The sequence below is a fragment of the Euprymna scolopes genome, chromosome 21 (genome assembly GCF_053919585.1).
Source record: "Euprymna scolopes isolate OS-2025 chromosome 21, ASM5391958v1, whole genome shotgun sequence".
Classification (NCBI taxonomy): domain Eukaryota; kingdom Metazoa; phylum Mollusca; class Cephalopoda; order Sepiida; family Sepiolidae; genus Euprymna; species Euprymna scolopes.
This window is the reverse complement of record NC_136502.1, coordinates 65,769,634-65,790,077: the sequence shown is the minus strand read 5'-3', so window position 1 is coordinate 65,790,077 and position 20,444 is coordinate 65,769,634. Positions and strand designations below refer to the sequence as shown.

The following is a 20,444-nucleotide window of genomic DNA, read 5'->3' as shown; positions in this document are numbered from 1 at the left end:
GTTTTCTATTTCTTTTCCTTTTTTATTTGTTTCTTTACTTCCCCATATTACATTGTGACTGTTGAGATCTCCTAGTAGAAAAAAGGGTTTAGGGAGTTGTTTTATTAATTGAGTTATCTCAGTTTCGTTGATTGTATCTTTTGGAGGGATGTAGATTGAGCAAAGTGTTATAGTTCTATGTAGAGTCACTGAAACTGCAATTGCTAGCAAGTTTGTGTTTATATTTATTTGTCTTTGAGGGACTTCATTCTTCACGAGTATCGATGTGCCTCCAGAAGCTCTGTTCGTATCTTTATTTATGTAGTTGTAAGATGTGTAGTGTTTTATGTTGATGGTATTATTTTCTTTCAGAAAGGTCTCCTGTAGACAGACAAGTGCTGGGCTCATATTTGTTATTAATAATGTGAGTTAATTTTGGTTTGCTTTTATCCCTCTGATATTCCATTGTAATATTTTGTTCATCATTTGGAATTGTGTTCAACTTCCATCGTCTCCAATCCCTCAAATCTATTTTCTGTCGGAGTCCCTGTTCGAGATATAGATAGGGATCTTTCTTTTCCTGTTTTTGTCTGTTTTGTTTTTTTGTCTGGGGGGATTTTTGATTCGTTTTTGGTTTGAGATGTGTTTGATGGTTGTTCGGCTGTTTTCGTAGAAATGGTTTGTGGTTTTGTTTCTTTTGTGGTTCAGTAGTGTCTTTACTTAATATTATCCTTGGATTGGTTGCAGACATTGCACTATTCATTTTCCTCATTTCTTCTAATAGTTCTTTCATTTCCTTTATTAGTTTGCTTAGGACATCAATTTCCTTGTCAGTTGTATCCGTTACATGTATATGACCATTTTGATTGTTGATTGGAGTAGTTTTTTTAGTTGCATCTGCATATGTTTTAGTTTCAATGATTTTCCTGGCCTCTGGGTAGGATATATTCTTTATATGTTTTAGTTTGGTCACTTTTTCTCTTTTCCATATTTCACAATATCTAGAGCCAGCGCCATGATTTCCAAGGCAGTTGGCACACTTGAAATCTTTTCTGCAGTCAATGTGTGGGCCGCTTTCTCCACATCTTCCACACACTGGTAATCGTGTGCACCGATCTTGATGGTGTCCAAACTTTTGGCACTTGAAGCATTGGAGGGGGTTTGGAATATAAATTTCTACATTTATTTTCATATATCCAACTTTCACTTCTTTGGGTATGGTGAGGGAATCAAAAGTTAGTATATATGTATTGGTATCGATTTTCTCACTGTTTTTTTTTTTTTATTTGAACTCTACGAACATCTAACACATTCTGTTTCTGTAAGTTTGTCTTGATTTCCTCCAAGGGACAAAGTGCAAGTTCGTGGCTTTTCACTACTCCTTTGCAGGTATTTAGGGTTGGATGTCTGTTGCATTTGACTTTGATGTTTTCAAATAATTTTAGTTTCAATATTTCTTTAGTTTGTTCTTCGTTATGGGTTTCTATTAGTAGGCTGCCGTTAAATTGTTTTTTAATAGACTTTGGTTTTAGAGTTTTAAGATTTTTTTCAATTTTAAAAGGTGATAGTTTGCTCAAAGGAGTTTCCTCCATTGATTCTTACTACGAATGTTGACTTCCTTGGTTTTATCGTCTCTTCCTCAGAGCTACTGATGTCAGAGACATCAGAGTGGGTTCTCTTTGGGGCCATATATTTTGTTTTCTTTTTTCGTCATCTTTGTTCCCCACCCACCTCGGAGTCCTATTTGGGAAGAGCCTGGGGGGAAACCCATTCGTCCAGCCTCCACAGGGATATGATGATGATATAACCGACTTTGGTGGTATCATAATGATTATCTGTTCTCTCTTGATATTGCTATGGGATCTGTAGCAATGCTGAGGGGTTTACGGCCTCGTCATCGATATTCACACCTAATCGATTGACCCTCAGCCACCGCTTTCCATCATATATTAGGGAGTAGGGTTATTTGTGGGAGAGGGGGGATGTGTTGTGTTAGTAGTGAGTTTTTGGAATGGGCAATATATGGTGGGGCTTGGCGTGACTGGCCGATTGGTCGGATCGGGCCTCTCCGACCGCCCGTCTAATCGAAGTAAGGGCCAAAGTAATGTGTTGTGGTGCCTAAACTTCTATGTATCCTGGTTTAGGTTCGCTCAATCACCAGGATCACATCCTAAGACATTACGGGTAGCAACCCACGGCTAACTGGTTGTCCCATTGAGGGATTTTTACCCTCTGCAGGGAGGCAGTCGGTTTGTTCTCATGCCCTACCGACAGGGCAAAAAAAAATAATAAATAAATAATTTAATAGAATATATTTGTTTTCTTTTTCTTTCTTTTTTGTTGTTCCTTTTCCTTTTTAAAATCTGTTTCTATTTAACCCATAGTTGGGACCCTAACAGGTACTACCACTCCGGGTCAGGGTGGACCTGGGAGCAATGGCAATTAAGAGGTGGCTCCATACTCCCCAAGCCCGTAAGCCGGACTTCACCATCGGATGTAGTTTAAGGTCATATCCAGGACCGGGAGTAAGGTAGGAAAAAATAAAATAAAAAGGGGAGGGAGATAGGCTGTTGTTTTTGTTTTTGGTTTTGCAGAACATAATTAAGTTTTACAAAAAAGATCAGAAAACAAAAAAAACGTCAATGTAGGTGCATTTCGTCTCAGGAAGCCACAGGGCAGCCTGATCTGGTAGCACCAGCAATTGAATAAATAAAATTAAAATTACTAGTATTAATAAAATGTCATCAATATTTTATTAAACAAAATCTAGCAATACTACACCATCTTTTTCTTTAAATTGAATAAACTCAAATCAAGCATTATTGAAAAGAGAATAAAAAACAAAGAAATAATATCTTTAGTTTTTAGTTGATTTTACTCATTAGAACTGGAGTTATGACCATTTAAAGTATCAATGTGTGGTTTACTGGACATTTTGCCTTAAGTCAGTCCTATTCAAATGCATATAAGCTTGTGACTGAAAATGGTAAGAAATTTACACAATTTATAGACTAATACATTTTTAAAAAGCTGTACCTTCAGATCTTTTTAAAATATTATGATGAAATTTTGAACATATCATAATACCACGAAGGTTCAGTTGGCATTATTTACGACCATCTCACTTGGTAACTTGCATACTAATTAGCATATTCCAGTTTCATTTTAACAGATTTAAATAGAAATATCATAGAAACATCTAAGAAAAATGGTAAGTAAGGCTTTATCATCATAGGAAGTATTATTATGATGGACATTATCATTTGTCATTATAATATCATGAAAAATCCAAGACGGCGACTAGGAAATCCAAGATTGTGACCGGGAAATCCAAAATGGCCGCCATGACATAATTCAAAGAAATTAACAAAATATGGCTTGTAGTATATCAAATTAAAGGAAATTTTGTATAGATCAAACTTGTCTTCAACTACATTAAACTAATTAGCATAATTAAGTTTCATTTTAACGGTTTAAGCAGAAGCATCTTAAAAACAGCTAAAAACAAGGCGCGCGTGCATGGTCTCCCTCTGGTGCTGCATGTGAGATGACACCACAAAAAATAGTGAAGAAATGATGAATGTGAGAGGTGTAAAGGGCCAACGTTGCCTTCACATTTTCGCCAAATTTTAGAAAAATCTAATGGGCGGGGCAAAAGTTATGGGGTAAAAAGTGTCATTTTTTTACAATTTGGGGGTATTTGTGACCCCTTTTAAGCTCCTGGGAATACTGAATCCCAGTAAAAATGGACAAACAGTGCAGTTTCACGCCTTAAAACATGTATATACATGTCTTAAGGCGTGAAACTGCACTGTTTATAATAATACTTCATATGATTCAATTGAATTCAGCACCATGGAAAACCACTATATAGACATACTTATCAAGTTTTGGAGAAATATGAAAAAAGAGCTCCAAAAAGGCATATTTTCTTTTTAGCCCTAAAAGTCCTAGAGGGATGCGAACCAGAATTTTGCCAGTGTCACCCATATTGAATTTATATTAAGAACAATGGCCTCCACGTTTTGGCTAAGTTTGGACACTTTTTAGCCATTTTGGGGCATTTTTGACTTCTTTTGAGCCCCTGGGGATGCCAAATCCCAGCATAAATGGATAATGGTGCAGTTTCAGGCCTTAACACATATCTATGTGAGTTGATCACCATGAAAAACCACTCTTTAGTCAGACATATCAAGCTTTTGTTGAGAAATATGAAAAAGAGCCACAAAAAGTGGGTCAGGGGCATTACTTATTACACGCCCCTCGTACAACAGCGCTGGTCAATGCCATGTACACATATCATGTTAGACTAAAGGGAATTGATGCTGCACAGCCAGTCAACCAGAAAAGACATGGCAAATATAAGGTAGGGAATTCAGTTTGGATGAGAGCACCTGGAAATCGGTTCACCACCAAATTCAAGCGAGGACGAATCTCTGGGTTGATCAGCCAGCAGTCGGTCCTAGTTGACGGAACCCCGCGCCATGTGCGTGATCTTCGCCAGATTCATACAACTACAGAGGAAAGCAATGAATCCTCAAGTGATGAGCAACTGATGAACGAAATCAACAGACTAGAGAATGATGATTATAGTTCACCTGACACGGCGGAAACAGAATCAGAACCAGACCCGAAACCAGAACCTGAACCAGAATCAGAACCAGAAACTATTAATGTGCCCCTTCGCAGAAGTAAACGGACAAGGAGACCAACCCTGCAGTGCACTTTGTGTGATCATCAGATCAGGGGGGGGGTGTAATGCTCACCAGAGTAGCAAGCATGCGCATATTTGTGCATTGCGTGGATGTGCGTGCGAGCGGTGGACTTGCCGCAGGGAAGTGTTGGGTGGGAAAAGAGAAAAAAAGATGTTGCATGGTGTTTTATAAACTGTGGTCTCGCGAGATCACGATAAAACAAACAGCACACATGCAAATGAGACAAGGTGAAAAACTGCATGAAAAGCAAGCTTGAGTGAGAGGAGGGAAGAGTGTCGTTTACAATCAGGAGGTTATTGTGCTACTATTGCGAGCGTTGGTGACGATTGAAATTGAATTAGATACATCATGTATTAAAATCAAGGATAAAATAATACTTTAAGACTTTGAATTCTCACTCTAAAAATTTAATAATTGAATTGTGAGCTTACCCCATGTGCTGGAAGTCTGAAAATATAAATGTCTTTTCTGGATCGAATCCCATTGCAATGATGTCTTTAATGTTTTCATTTGCAAGTCGTCTGGCTTCATCCAAAGTCAAATCCTTCCACAGAAACTTCTCATCATCGGTTATTTGGATAACAAGGGGTACATCAAACGTATCCTGGAGCCATCTAGAAAGAATTCCATATGTAATTAGGCAAGCATTAAAAAAATTATTAAAAATAATTTTGGTGCTAAATCTATGCATCTCTATAACTGGCTAGATCAAAAGAAAAGGAAGTCTAAACAATAGATTTTATTTGATCTGGAAGGAATGGTAGTAAAACTTGACTTCTTCAGACTTCAAAAACTTGAAAAAGTGAAACGTCACCATTAGATGCATTTTCAGATCAGACTGAGCAGCCCAATTATGTCTGGTTTTCTTAAAAAATAACTAATATTAAATTTTTTTTTTTTTGTACACACGGTAAGACAAAAAGTAATGAACGTTGATCTGCTGCCTTTTATTTACAAAAAGAAAATACAAATAAAACATATTACTCAATAAATTTCACCTATCTTTCACCTACAACTATTTCATGCCAATTTTACTCAGAAATGATGTGATGGATCCAGATTCCATTCATACAAAAATGCTGCTTTCTGATATATTATGCTCCTCTGCTATCTTATGCAACTTCAATTTATGATCGCCCAAAATGAGTTTGTGGACTACTTAAAAACTGCTGAATTTGAGTGACTTGAGTGTTCAGCATCATTTTTGTACAACTACATACACATACACCCCTAAAACCATTGTTTTGACATTTTGAGTATGAATAAAATGCATCAATCTATTGCTTGGCTTGGACAGTATTTTTCTAATCAGAAAGCAATGTTTTATCATACACAAAATTCAAATTTTTTCATTGTTTTAAAAAATTACTTAAATAACCAATTTGTGAGCTAATAATCCAATTAGGCTCAAGTTTTCACATGTGTTAGTCCTTTATAAAAATGAATTTTTATTATTGGTATTATTCATATATGGATTCTTATTAGAGGCACTATCTATATGTTAGCTCTTTTAGCAATACACATAAAAAATTTGAAATGGCTTAAAATATTTCAATAATACATAGAGTTTGATGAGCTAAGAAAGAATCTTTAATTTTTAAAATCTGATTAAAATTAAGGAAGTTATGACTATTTTTGTGCACCACACGTTTGGATATTTTCCCTCTTTAAGACCATATGCGTTTTGTCCCATTTTTTTTTTTTTTTACACTACTCTTTCAGTAAAAATGCTATATCTTTGTTCAACACAAGATTAAGCAATGAAATTTGCCATATAGGTGTACTTTTGTTCAAGAAATTAGCATATGCTACTGAAAATCTCCAGAAATTAATAGTTTCCAAACAATCTGCAGTAAATGCACATAAATATGCTGCAATTCCTTAAATATGTCATGTATTCATTAAAAGAAAGCAAGTTAGAGAATTCAAAGCTGAATTGTAATGCAGTTTATTTACAAGAAACTGACATTTAAGTCTAGGGCTGTTTAAAAATGGATATTGTAATATTTTCTTTGGTATTATTATAGATTAACATCTTCCATCTGACAACTTCTCCAAAATGTGATTCTACCTTTTAGGTAATTATGTGTGAACACACTGAACAATTTTAATGAAAAATAAACAAAAATTATTTTAGAATTTAATATAAATTGATTCTCCATTTTGGGTCATTCTAGTGTTCTAGGGGAGTCAACCATTTTTTCTAAGAGATAAATATTGTGTTTTTTTTTTTAGTTTTTTTTTTAAAGATGATTATATGTGGTTTTAAGAGGGTCCTAGTACAATTATGAGATGAGAGAATAAAGAGGCTTATGTGTGAACATACTGGAGACTTCACAGAAATAAAACAAAACAATTTTAGAATTTAGAGTGGGGGTTTGTTTCACATAAATTTTATGTAAAATAATTCACCATTTTGAAACCATTCTAGTGCTTTAGGACAATTGATTTTTATGTGCATTTGTCTTTAAGAAAGGATCTGTTTTTTGTTTTTTTTTGTTTTTAGATGCTTATATGTAGCTTACATAGGAATTTTGTTTGGCGAGGAGCTTGTCATTCGGACTTAAGCATTATTGTTAGGGCTAAAGAATGTTTTAGGAAGAGGTTTGCCACTTGTACCTAGGGTTAGAAGTAAGATTAAGGGAATTGTTTTATTTAAAAGAGTGTTTGACACTCATATTTACGATTAGTGGTTCATAATTATTGGCTTTTGAAAATGTTATGGTTCAGATTTTGAACATGAAATTACTTTTAAATTTGTAAACTTACGTAAATGAAACTTTACAAGACAAAAACAAATTTTATTTAAAACAAGTGACGTCATTAAAATAAAACGTAATGTTTGGAAAAGTATCAAGTATTTTTGCCCATCTATTTAAACATCAAAAAAATTTTGCTAAAGCTAACAAATTGTTCACAAATTTTGGATTAATTTAATTTTTATTTTCATTTCTTGTTCTTTTTCTACCAAGTTACACTTTATTTTGTTTTTGAACTTTCCAGTTTTATTTTTTTATTTTTAACTTCACTAGAAACTGAGCACCCCCGACAAGTATTTAAATATTGATTTTGTGGGGGGGGGGTCTCATAATCTGGTAGATTAGTGTACATTCAATATTAATAAACTGAAAAAATTGTTAAGACGAAAATTTTAAAAATATGAATTTTAAAATCCAATTACAATTAAGGAAGTTATGACTATATTTGTGAGTCAAACATTTGGATATTTTCCACTTGTTAAGACAATGTGCATTTTGTCACAATTATTTCAGTGGCATCATCTATGTTAGTTCTTTATAAAAAATTATATTGATTATTGGCATTATCTATATGTTAGTTCTTTATAAAAAAATATACATTTTTTTTTTTTTACAGATATAATCTATGTTAGTTTTTTATAAAAATTATGTAGATTTTATTAGAGACATTATCTATATGTAGTTCTTTATAAAAATTAGAGGTATTATCCATATTTTAGTTTTTTATAATAAATTATATGGATTTTTATTAGTGGCATAAGCTATATTTTAGTTTTTTATAAAAATTTATTAGTGGCATTATCTATATTTTAGTATTTATAAACATTATGTCAATTTTTATTAGTGGCATATATATTTTAGTTTTTTTATAAAAATGATATGGATTTTTATCAGTGGAATTAGCTGTATTTTATTTTTTTATAAAAATTATACAGATTTTTTATTAGTGGCATTAGCTATAATTTAGTCTTTTATGAAATTATATGAATTTTTACTAGTGGTATTAGCTGTAGTTTGTTTTTTTATAAAAATTATACAGATTTTTATTAGTGGCATTAGCTTTATTTTAGTTTTTTATAAAAATTTATTAGTGGCATTATCTATATTTTAGTTTTTTATAAAAATTATATGGATTTTTATTTTGGAATTAGCTGTATTTTAGTTTTTTATAAAAATTATATGGATTTTTATTAGTGGCATTAGCTATAGTTTAGTTTTTTATAAAAATTATACGGATTTTTATTGGTAGCATTATCTATAATTTAATTTTTTATAAAAATTATACAATTTTTTATTAGTAGCATTATCTATATATCTTTTTTTAATAAAAATTATATGGATTTTTATTAGTGGCATTAGATGTATTTTAGTTTTTTATAAAAATCATATGGATTTTTATTAATGGCATTATCTATATTTTAGTTTTTTATAAAAATTATATGGATTTTTATAGTGGCATTAGCTATAGTTTAGTTTTTTATAAAAATTATACGGATTTTTATTAGTGGCATTAGCTTTTAGTTTTTTATAAAAATTTATTAGTGGCATTATATTTTGTTTTTTTATAAAAATTTTGTCGATCTTTATTAGTGGCATCATATATATTTTAGTTTTTATAAAAATTATATGGATTTTTATTAGTGGAATTGGCTGTATTTTAGTTTTTTATAAAAATTATATGGATTTTTATTAGTGGCATTATCTATAATTTAATTTTTTATAAAAAGTATACAAATTTTTATTAATGGCATTATATATATTTTGTTTTTTATACTAATTATATGGATTTTTATTAGTGGTATTAGCTGTATTTAGTAGCAATACACATGAAAAAATTGAAATTGCTTAAAATATTTCAATATTCGTATACATAGAAAGAGCTTGATGAGCTAAGAAAGAATCTTTTTAAATTTTTTAAATTTGATTAAAATTAAGGAAATTATGACTATTTTTGTGCCTCACACGTTTGGCTATTTTCCCCTCTTTAAGACCATATGCGTTTCGTCACATTTTTTACACTACTTTCTCAGTAAAATTGTCATATCTTCGTTAAAACACAAGACTAAGAAATGAAATTTACCATACAAGTGTATTTTTGTACAAGAAATCAGAATATGCGACTGAAAATCTCCCAAAGTTCATGGTTTCCAAATAATCTGCAGTAAATGTGCATAAATATGCTGCAATTCCTTAAAAATGCCATGTATCCATAAACAGAAAAGAAGTTGGAGAACTCAAAGTTGAATTGTAATGTGCTTTATGTACAAAAAACTTAAATCTAAACATAGGACCATTTAAAAATGAATATATTTCTTTGGTATTATTGTAGATTAACACCTTCTGTTTAACTCCACCCAATCCCTTCTGACCACCCCCTCCAAAATGTGATTCTACCTTTTTAGGTAATTATGAAATGCCATGAAAAACTTTAATGAAAGATAAACAAATTATTTTAGAATTGAATGTAAAATAATTCCCCATTACAGGTCATTCTAGCGTTTTAGGGCAGTTAACTGGGGTTTTTTATGGGAGATAAATCCTGTATGCTTTTTGTTTTATTTTTTTTAAGACGATTATGTGTGGTTTTAAGAGGGTTTCTATGCAATGAGAATATGGGGAGGGTTGCCATTCGGACTTTGAATTAATTGTAGGGCTAAGGAAAATTATGTGTGAACATACTGAAGACTTGACAGAAACAAAAACAACAAAAATCATATTAGAGAGGGGGGGGCAGTTAGTTTCACAAAAATTTAATGTAAAATAATTCACCATTTCCAGGCCATTCTAGCATTTTATGATAGTTAACCAATTTATTTTTTATGTGCATTTTTCTATAATGAAGGATCTATTTTCTGTTTATTTGTTTTAGACGCTTGTATGTGGCTTACAGAGGTATTTTGCTTGGGGGGGGGGCTTTCCACTCGAACTTAGTGTTATTGTTAGGGTTAAAGAGTGTTTTAGAAAGTTATATATATGTGTGTGTGTGTGTGTGTATTCGACAGGTAAATAAGTCAGCAAATGTTATATTTAGTTTTAATTTAATAAAAATCTGCGTTATGAAATTTCGAAGAAAATTCCATAAATTTGTTGATTTCTATTTTCGAGGTTGAAAGTGTTTATTCCATAGGCCGTTTATACTACGCTGGAGCAGGTGGTAAAAATACCTTTCGCTTAATAAGTAGAAAAAAAACAAAAAAACGGGGTTTGTATTACTGTACACATAGATTCGAAAAAGTTATCAAAAAGCAAATATATAACAAATAAATGTTATCAAAGGCAAGATAAGTTACTTTTCTGCCAAACTGGATATGGTTTTAGTGTTTTTATTTAATGTAACATGTTTATTCAGCTCTAAAAACATACAGTGTTTACCGATGTATTGGAAAGTTAAAAATGGCGGCCGACTATCTCTTTCACACGGTAAGTTTGGGAAAATGAGTTAAAAATAAAATCTAGACAAAATACTGTTAAAAAACCCACCGAATATATATCCGCCTATGTCACGGTAACATATATTGAGTGAGTTTCTACCAGTATTTTGTCTGTTTTTTTTTATTTATAACTCATTTTCCCAAACTTACCGCCTCAAAGAGAGAGTCAGTCGCTATTTTAATGCATCGGTAAACACTGTTTTTCGAGCTGAATAAAGATGTTACATTAAATATAAACACTAAAAACATATCTAGTTAGGTAGAAAAGTAACTTATCGTGCCTTTGATAACATTTATTTGTTATATATTTGTTTTTTGACAACTTTTTCAAATCTATGTGTACAGTAAAACAAACGAGATTTTGATACTTATTTTGATTTTGAAAAAAACTTTGTGGCTGTTCGCAATAAAACATTGTTTTAATTCGCTGTTCAAAACTAATGCAATGAATAAAAGTGCATGCAAGCTATATATCTACAAACATTTATTTTGTTTTTTTTAACCATGTTTTTAAATTTGACCAGAAATGCGATAAATTATAATGGATTCATTGGTTGTTATTATACATTCTGAAAACTGAATAGTTATAACCTAATGTTATTCTGATAACAAAATAGCTCTAATTAAACATATCAGAAGATTTATATTCATATTTTCATGTTTTTCTTAATTCGTTCGTGAATAAAAATTAAAGAACGCGTGTTGTTTATACTGTGCTGTGACTAATACTACAGCTGCTGCTCCTGCTGCTACTAATACTAACTTAATTTGACCAAACTTGAGAAATAGAAACATTTTTTATCGGGTAGGTCCTTTTAAATTATTATCAATTACTGCGGTCCTACTCAATATAGAATAATATTTTTAATTGATAAAGATAGTAAAAAGAATGATTTATTTACTAGTGGGTGTCCGACGAAATTTTAACACAACAAAAAAACTCTGATCTTGAGCGCGTGGTACAGTGGGGAAAGAGGTGGCTGGTTACCTTTAATGCATCTAAGACCAAGCTCCTATCTCTACATCATAAACGCTATGATCCCCCTCTGGCATCAATTGAAATGGATGGCTCTCGTCATGTTTTGATAAGCTTTTGGGTTTGACCTTTACTTCTGATCTTAAATGGAACACATACATCAAGACTGTTGCCAAGGTCGCTGGGAAAATGGTGGGATCCTTCTAACGCTCCAGAAGATATCTCACTAATGATGCAATTCTCTAGCTATATAAAAGCCAAGTACGTCCAAAGATGGAGTACTGCTGCCATATCTGGGCGGGAGCTGCTAAAAACAGCCTATCCTGCCTTGACAGAGTACAAAATAGACTTCGTGGCTTAGTGGGGGATGCCCTTTTCTCTACCCTGCAACCTCTTTCCCACAGAAGAGACATAGCAAGCCTGTCGTTGTTCTATCGTTATTTCCATGGCAAGTGCTCGTCTGAGCTCCATTCTCTGGTCCTCCCTCGCCAATCTTTTTCAAAAAACACCCGACTAGCTGAAACCACCGTCAATAATTTTCCCCACTCCTTATCTGTGCCTAAATCAAAACGTAGATTCCATGAACAAAGCTTCTTTCTTAGAACTGCACGCCTGTAGAATGCTGTTCCGCTTGCCTGTTTCCCTCCCGACTTCAACCTGGATGTCTTCAAGTCCAACACAAACAAATTCCTGATGAACCGCCCCCCTAAGTAATGACACCTTACCAATTCTCCAATACTATTGCTACACTATCCCTTTGATTATTGTACACACAATAACCCTTATCCCCGAGTGGCCATTGGGCCTTGATAAGTGGTGAACTCCATGTAAAAAAAAAAAAAAAGAAATGGTCAAAAATATTTTGGACACTTGACAGTATTAAGATTAACACCTCTTTCGATTGGTTCCCAAATTTCATGAAGAAATTCTTCATACAATCATGGTACGGGCCTTTAGGAAACCTTACCAAAAACGCCATTTTATGACGTTCACCTTTTTATCACTTTATTTGCTAAAAACTCTTAAAATATATAATGCACATTCATATTTATTAATTCATTTGAAAGTATATTCATTTCCGAACAAAACAGTAGTAATTTGAAGACTTGAAGTGCTTTGGTTTAAAAAATATGGATAATCACAGATTTCAAGGTAGTTCTACTAAAATAGTAGAACTACCTTGAAATCTGCGATTATCCAAAGCATTTTTTTTTCGTCCGTTTGTATTACTAATTTTAGTAGTGGCATTAGCTTTATTTTAGTTTTTTATAAAAATTTATTAGTGGCATTATCTATATTTTAGTTTTTTATAAAAATTATATGGATTTTTATTAGTGGAATTAGCTGTATTTTAGTTTTTTATAAAAATTATATAGATTTGTATTAGTGGCATTATATATATTTTAGTTTTTTATAAAAATTATATGAATTTTTATTAGTGACATTAGCTATATTTTAGTTTTTTATAAAAATTATACGGATTTTTATTAGTGGCATTATTGAGAAAACTTAAAAATTTTTAGCATTTTTAAGCTGTAAGCGACAAACAAGTCCATCTATTGCTTCTCTGTAGTGGAATAATATGAATATATGAACGCTTAAATAATTCGTGCAAAAGAGGAACAAGAAATGTATTTTAAAGACAAAAAAAAAAAAAAAAATTTACACAAAATAAATGTACAAAATAAATTTAACAATGCATACTTGTCCATATGCGATTTTCAAAAAAAACTTTTTTTAACACACAAAAGGAAAAAATATATTACTCACAGTTTGAGTTTTCACGCTTTTTTTATAATAAGCAGACGACATTTTCTTTTTTTTAACAGCATAAGACTTTCTGTGCTTTTAAAGCAAATAAGCTCTACAATAATGCAAGAAACAATTTCTTTCACGGAGAGTTCTTTTTTTTTCTTAAAATTTGTAGAAAAGTCTATAGAAAAAAGTTCATTGGTTTCTTTTTCTTTTATTCTTCTTCTTTTGAAATCTTGCCAGACAGCGGCAATTTTATGAAAAAATAAATTCAGAGGCGTCTTTTTTTCGGGAAAAATTTGGTTATGAATCTGAAAAGGAAATAGCTGAAAAAAAGAGCCTAAATAGGAGAATGTAGCTTTTAATATTCTTTTTTATTATATTTAAAAATTAAAATTCTTTCGAACTCAAGAAAACCTCCGTAACTTTCTTTTTTAGAGAATTGTTACATATCGGATATTTAGGGGTTTCATTGAGAGAGATGCTTCGAAAGAGTCTTATTACAGTGAGGGATGTTGTAAGACTCAGAGAGAGAAGACTTAGAGATATTGTTCATGTTAGGAGAGATTCTTATATATGAAAATGTTCATTCCTTGTTGTGTAGAATGGAAGAGAAGGAGAAAGCTCTTGGAGTGAAGGGATATAGTGTTCGGACAGTTCGGACATGATGATGTTGAGACGTGTATGTAAAGACATATAACACAAATATATAATACAATTCCACTTTACCTTTTTGTAAGAATCATAAGACAAGACGAGCTTTACAAAACACATAATGGTTTATTTCGTCACGACCGGCCGTTCCATCACCAAGAATTCAAAGTCTCACATTTTTCCTTGAAGTGACGTCTCGCTTCCTAGACCTGACTCCCTCCGAGTTTCTTCACTGACTGTCTAACTCTAAAGTTTTCCTCTATCCCTCGAACTTTCTATTTTCCGTGACGTCATACACATGTTAAAACATGTGCATTCTTTCACGTGTCCTGGACATACGTGTCCAAAACTTTTCCTATTTCTACAAAAGGAATTTTAACCTGTATTCAATATGTTTTTTTTTTTTTTTTTACATAGGCATCACCACATTATCAAGGCCAAGAGGCCACTCAAGGATAAGGGTTAAAGAGTGTACAGTAGAAATTGGACAATATAGTTATCATTAGTAATGAAAATTTGGTAAATTTGATAACTTATATGGAACGGCTCATCAAGAACTTATTTACGTTAGACTTGAACACAACCATATTGTAGTCAACCGGAAAGCAGGAAAACGGAAGACAATTCCACAGGCATGCAGTTCTAAGAAAGAAGCTTTGTTCATGGAATCTACGTTTAGGTTTAGGCACAGATAAAGAGTGGGGGGAATTATTGATAGTGTTTACAGCTAGACAAGTGTTTCTTGTGAAAGTTTGGCGAGGGGGGACCATAGATTGAAGCTCAGTCGAACACTTTCCATGAAAATAACGATACATCAGAGACAAACTCGCAACATCTCTTCTGTGAGATAGAGGTTGCAAGGAGGAGAAAAGGACATCTCCTACGAGGCTACAAAGTCTATTTTGAACTCTATCAAGGCAGGACAAGTCTTTTCTAGCAGCTCCTGCCCAGATGTGGCAACAGTATTCCATCCTTGGACGTACCTGGCTCTTATATAGATAGAGAATAGAATCAGCAGTGAGATATTTACCGGATCGATAGAAAGATCCAACTATTTTTCCAGCGGCCTTGGCAACAGATTTGATGTACGTGTTCCATTTAAGATCAGGAGTAACGGTCAAGCCCAGAAGCTTGTCAAAACTTGAGGCCTCCTGAAGACGAGAGCCATTCATTTCAATTGATGCCAGAGGTGGATTAGAATGTTGATGATGTAAAGAGAGAAGCTTGGTTTTAGATGCATTAAAAGTAACCAGCCACTCCTTTCCCCATTGTACTACGTGCTCAAGATCAGAGGAGAGAGAATTGGAGAGAACTTGGTCGTTTACTGTCTTAGATGTGCTACCATAAATGGTAGTGTCGTCAGCATAAATGTCTACAAATGATGTAAGGATGTGATTTGGAAGATCATTAATGTAGATCAGGAAAAGAGTTGGGCCCAGGATGGACCCCTGAGGGACACCGGCATTAATACTGTGAGCTTCTGATTTTTGCCCCTCAACTACTACTCTTATGAACCTATCAGAAAGAAATGATTTAATAATTGAGAAGACTTTTCCAGCTATACCATAGCTAGCGATCTTATGAAGTAAACCTTTATGCCATACCCTATCAAAGGCTTTAGATATGTCAAGAGTAATTGCCCTAGAAAGATTGCCACCGTCGAGAGATTTGCTAATCCTATGCGATATAACTGTAAGCACATCTGCTGTAGATCTAGCAGAACGGAAACCATATTGAGTGTCACTAAGAAGGTTATTTTTGTTGAGATGGTTGATTACTTCTGTATTTAACACAGATTCTAGCAACTTACTCATGACGCACAGGAGACTTATTGGCCTGTACTGAGAGGGGGATGAGCGATCACCTGAATTCTTAAATACAGGGCATACTGATGAAATTTTCCAGGGAGATGGGAAACTATTCTCCTTAAGACAACGTTTAAACAGTTTTGTAAGTATGGGCGTTAGTTCTGGTTGAAGTTTTTTGAGTACTATAATTGGAATACCGTCAGGGCCAGTTGCTTTACTGGAATCAAGGTTTTTGATTAGCTTGGCAACATCACATACAGATATACGTATATCACATAGCATGTTTTCTGATACAGGAGGAAATATTGGGGGTTGGCGGCCTTGATCGCAAAGGGTAGAATTAGCTGCAAAGTTCTTGACAAAGAGTTTGGCTTTGTCTGATGCTGACGAAATTACCTCAGGTCCATTGATAATAGTTGGGATGGAGCACACGCTTCTGTTCAGGATTCTGTTTGCTATTTGCCAAAACTGGTGGGAACCAAGCCGCTGCTCAGCTACTTTGGACTTAACAGATTGAGCATACAACTCTCTTGCGTTCTTTATTACTTTCTTACAATGGTTGCTGGCAGTCCTGAAAGCGGCTTTAGTTTCCATACACCTATTACGTTTGAAGCAGTGGAAAAAGTGATTTCTGTGCACAATGGCAGCAGCACATTCTGGAGAGAACCATGGCTGGCTGTTAGGTTTTTGCTGAAACTTTTTAGAGGGTATGAAACGATCAATACCTACAATTAACCATTCAGTCAGGTCTAATACTATAGAGGACACATCCTTTTTAAACATGGAATGCAGAGGTAGATCAGATATAAATGTACGGAAGCTATCCCAGTCAGCCTTAGTGTATCGATATACTGTACGATGGAGAGGTACGTCTGGGGACTTATTACATTTCATTTTTATCTTAATTGATACAACAGAGTGGTCGGAAGATCCAAGAGGCGACAGAACAGAAACTGAACATAGTTCAGGGCAAGTTGTGAGAAAAAGGTCTAGTAGGCTCGCATACTGGCTGTCATTGTCGGGCACACGGGTGGGTTCCTGAACAATCTGAGTGAGGTCATAGGCAATGGAGAAATCATGACAGAACCTCCCCTCATCATTAATCTTATAAGCTGCATTCTTTCAATTTAAAATTTCATAACAACTTGAGAGTTCACATTCTTTCCTTGAAATATTTATCTATATTCTAAACAAATGTTTGTTTTACATTTTTAAATTCTCACACGTAATCTATTTCTAAACTAAATTACGAGGTTCGAATTTGTCTATTGCTATTTCATTTTCATTTTAAACTAAATTCTCCATTTTTATACTTACATGAAAAGGGGACAGCCCTTATCATGTAACAGAATATTCTGAAACAATCCTTGTTTCAATTCTCTTAAATTCTTTTTAATTTATTATTTATCTCTTCGATAAATAATTAATATTTCTTCTTTTTAAATCTAGTCACTCTGGCTTCAAAATATATATCGGATCTCTATCCGAAAAATATTTCCCTCAGGGAAAAATAATAAATTTCTCTTTTTTCAATTTAGTCATTTTAGACTACAAAATATATATATCGGATTTTTAATCCGAAAAATAAAATAAAATTCCTCTGGAATCTTATTTCAAAATTCACTGAAATATTTTGGATTTCTCCCAAAATATTTTAAAACAAATTTTTAATATTTTGACTCTGTCAAAATATTTAATTTTTTTTACGGAGAATTCTAGATTCGAAATTCAATCAATTAGTTGAGAACAATTTGTCTCGGCCCTTCGCTACATTTCTAGAAAGATTTTAACGAAGAAAACATTTTAAAAGGGTATCAATATTTTCTCCGGAGAGCAGAAAAAAATCCGAACCGATCAGTTCAGAAATATTTTCCAATCTGATAAAATTTGTTGATTTAGCTTAAAACAAAAACTCGGTTTTTCTTTTGATGTATCACGTGACACAAAACAGCCAATGAGAAAGCTCAAAAAAGTCGTCTGCTGAATTCAAATAAACCGCTCAAATTCACAAATATTGGAAAAAATCTTAAATCCGTTTAAAAATAAATTTTACAATTTTTTCTTTTTTTACTGAGCCTTTCTGTTTTACTTATTTATTTTTTATTTAAAAATAAAATTCTCAAATTATCTATAATTTAATTTTTATTAGTAGCATTATCTATATTTTGTTTTTTTTATAAAAATTATACGGATTTTTATTAGTGGAATTAGCCGTATTTTAGTTTTTTATAAAAATTATACGGATTTTTATTAGTGGCATTAGCTATATCTTATTTTTTTTATAAAAATTATAAAAATTTTTATTAGTGGCATTATCTATATTATGGATTTTTATTAGTGGCATTAGCTATAATTTAAATTTTTATAAAAATTATATGGATTTTTATTAGTGGCATTATCTATATCTTAGGTTTTTTATAAAAATTGTATGAATTTGGTTAGTGTCATTAGCTGTATTTTAGTTTTTTATAAAAATTATACTGATTTTTATTAGTGGCATTAGCTATATGTTAGTTTTTTTTAATAAAAACTTTATGGATTTTTTCTTAATGGCATTAGCTATTTGTTAGATCATTATAATAATTAAATGGATTTTTATGAGAAACATCTATTTGTTTGTTCTTTATAAAAATTATATGGATTTTTATTAGTGGCATTATCTTTTTATTAGTTATTTGTAAAAATTGTATGTATTTTTAGTACACTTCTACACTATCAGAACGAAATTTCGGAAATTGTAATACCCAATTTCACATGAAAACAATGGTATCTACGTATTCCTCACATTTTTAAGATGGTTATATCCAAAAGTTACAAAATTCGATAAGATAGAAAAATATTTATTGAAGAAACTAGAATTTAAAGAAAACGATCATATTTGCTTATGGAGAGTTCAAAAGGAAGGTAATTTCTATGTGATAATTCTTGGAAAACTCATGAAAAATGCTTCATTGTCAATTCAACAGTTGCAAAACACTTGTATATGTTATTTTTATGTCATTTAATTTTTAGATGAACAGTTATTTTTATATTAAACCATCATGAAAAATCTTCAAGGAAAAGCAGACTTAAAAACACTGTATATATGTTATGTTTATTTTGTTGTTTTGCATTAGTCACATTAAACATTTAGAGTTACTTCCCTTGTTTGTGTTTTCGTTTAGATTTATTCATAAAAACAAGAAGACTGTAATTTTTCACCTGCTAACATCGTTTTTTTTTTTTAATAATTCAGTAATATTCAGGTAATTCTCACTGCATAATTTGGAAGCTACCATTGTAATTTATTAGAATTAACAAAAAAAATCAGTTGAAATGATTGTTTGTTATCTGAAAACTCCATTTATCGACTAAAAGATTTGCTATGATAGTGTAGAAGTGTCGGATTTTTATTAGAGACATTAGGACTGAAACTTATTGACTGATTTGTTAGATCCTTTGTTTACATTTTAGATTAGCAGGCTTTGCCACAATTTTGGCCAGAAATAAAGACCCCCAGCTCGTAGCTGTAAACGCCATATCATTTATAGTTGTCTTTAGAAAAAAAAAATATTTTTTTTTAAGTTATAAAGAAAAGAACACAATATTTGTGAAAAAAAAAAAAATAAATAAATAAAATAAGAATAGCTGAAACAAGCTAAAAAATCTGGAAAAAATTGTTTGATTTTGCTTTTAATTGTATCCCTACAGAGTAAAGCAATAGATAGTTGTATATCACAATTTTTAGTGAATTAGAAATATAAAATATTTTTCTCCCTACAATCACAATGATTAATAAGAAAATTAATATGAGTGGACGAAAAGAAGGTTGATTTAGTCTTTTCTGCAATTATCTTGAGTATTCACATAATAGCATTCTGAAGAGTTTTTAATACAATTGCAAGTATTTCATTGAAACTAAAGTTACTAAACAGAAACATGCCTTCGCCAACGATTTCTCATTTTCTATGAGTTTTGTGAGCCTTTGTGTTGCATGATAAATATTGTTTTTATTATCTTTATTTTATTTCTTAGCCAATGTGCTTTAGAAGTTATTCTCAAAATATAGAAGAATATTTTTTCACTCTTAATTGTGGTCAAAAATTATAAACTGAAACAAACTGATAAAAAGATTAATTTTTTTTCATGATAAAAATGTCAAACTAAATGATTTCATAAAAACTTCACTTTACAAAACTAAAGCTGTGAGAAATGAAAATGAAACAATTTTTGGTATTTGTAATTACAAATAAAAAATATCAATTCAGAATAGAAGGAAGTATTTTTTTAATTTAAATTGATATTTTTTTTTATTTGTAATTATACCAAAAATTGTTTCATTTGTAACAGCTTTAGTTTTGTAAAGTGAATTTTTACTTTCAAATGAAATC

The 20,444-nt window shown here is 31.9% G+C and overlaps 1 protein-coding gene across 3 annotated transcripts in view; it reads right to left on the bottom strand.

The window, feature by feature from the left end:
* The window catches only part of LOC145242429 (tryptophan--tRNA ligase, cytoplasmic-like), a 276,721-nt gene that overhangs the window by 41,584 nt on the left and 214,693 nt on the right, over positions 1-20,444 (bottom strand). For all 3 annotated transcript variants that reach the window (XM_080105485.1, XM_080105486.1, XM_080105487.1), the window contains one exon: positions 5,126-5,308. In XM_080105485.1, coding sequence (XP_079961611.1) covers positions 5,126-5,308 — 183 coding nt within the window. The remainder of the gene's footprint in view (positions 1-5,125; positions 5,309-20,444) is intronic.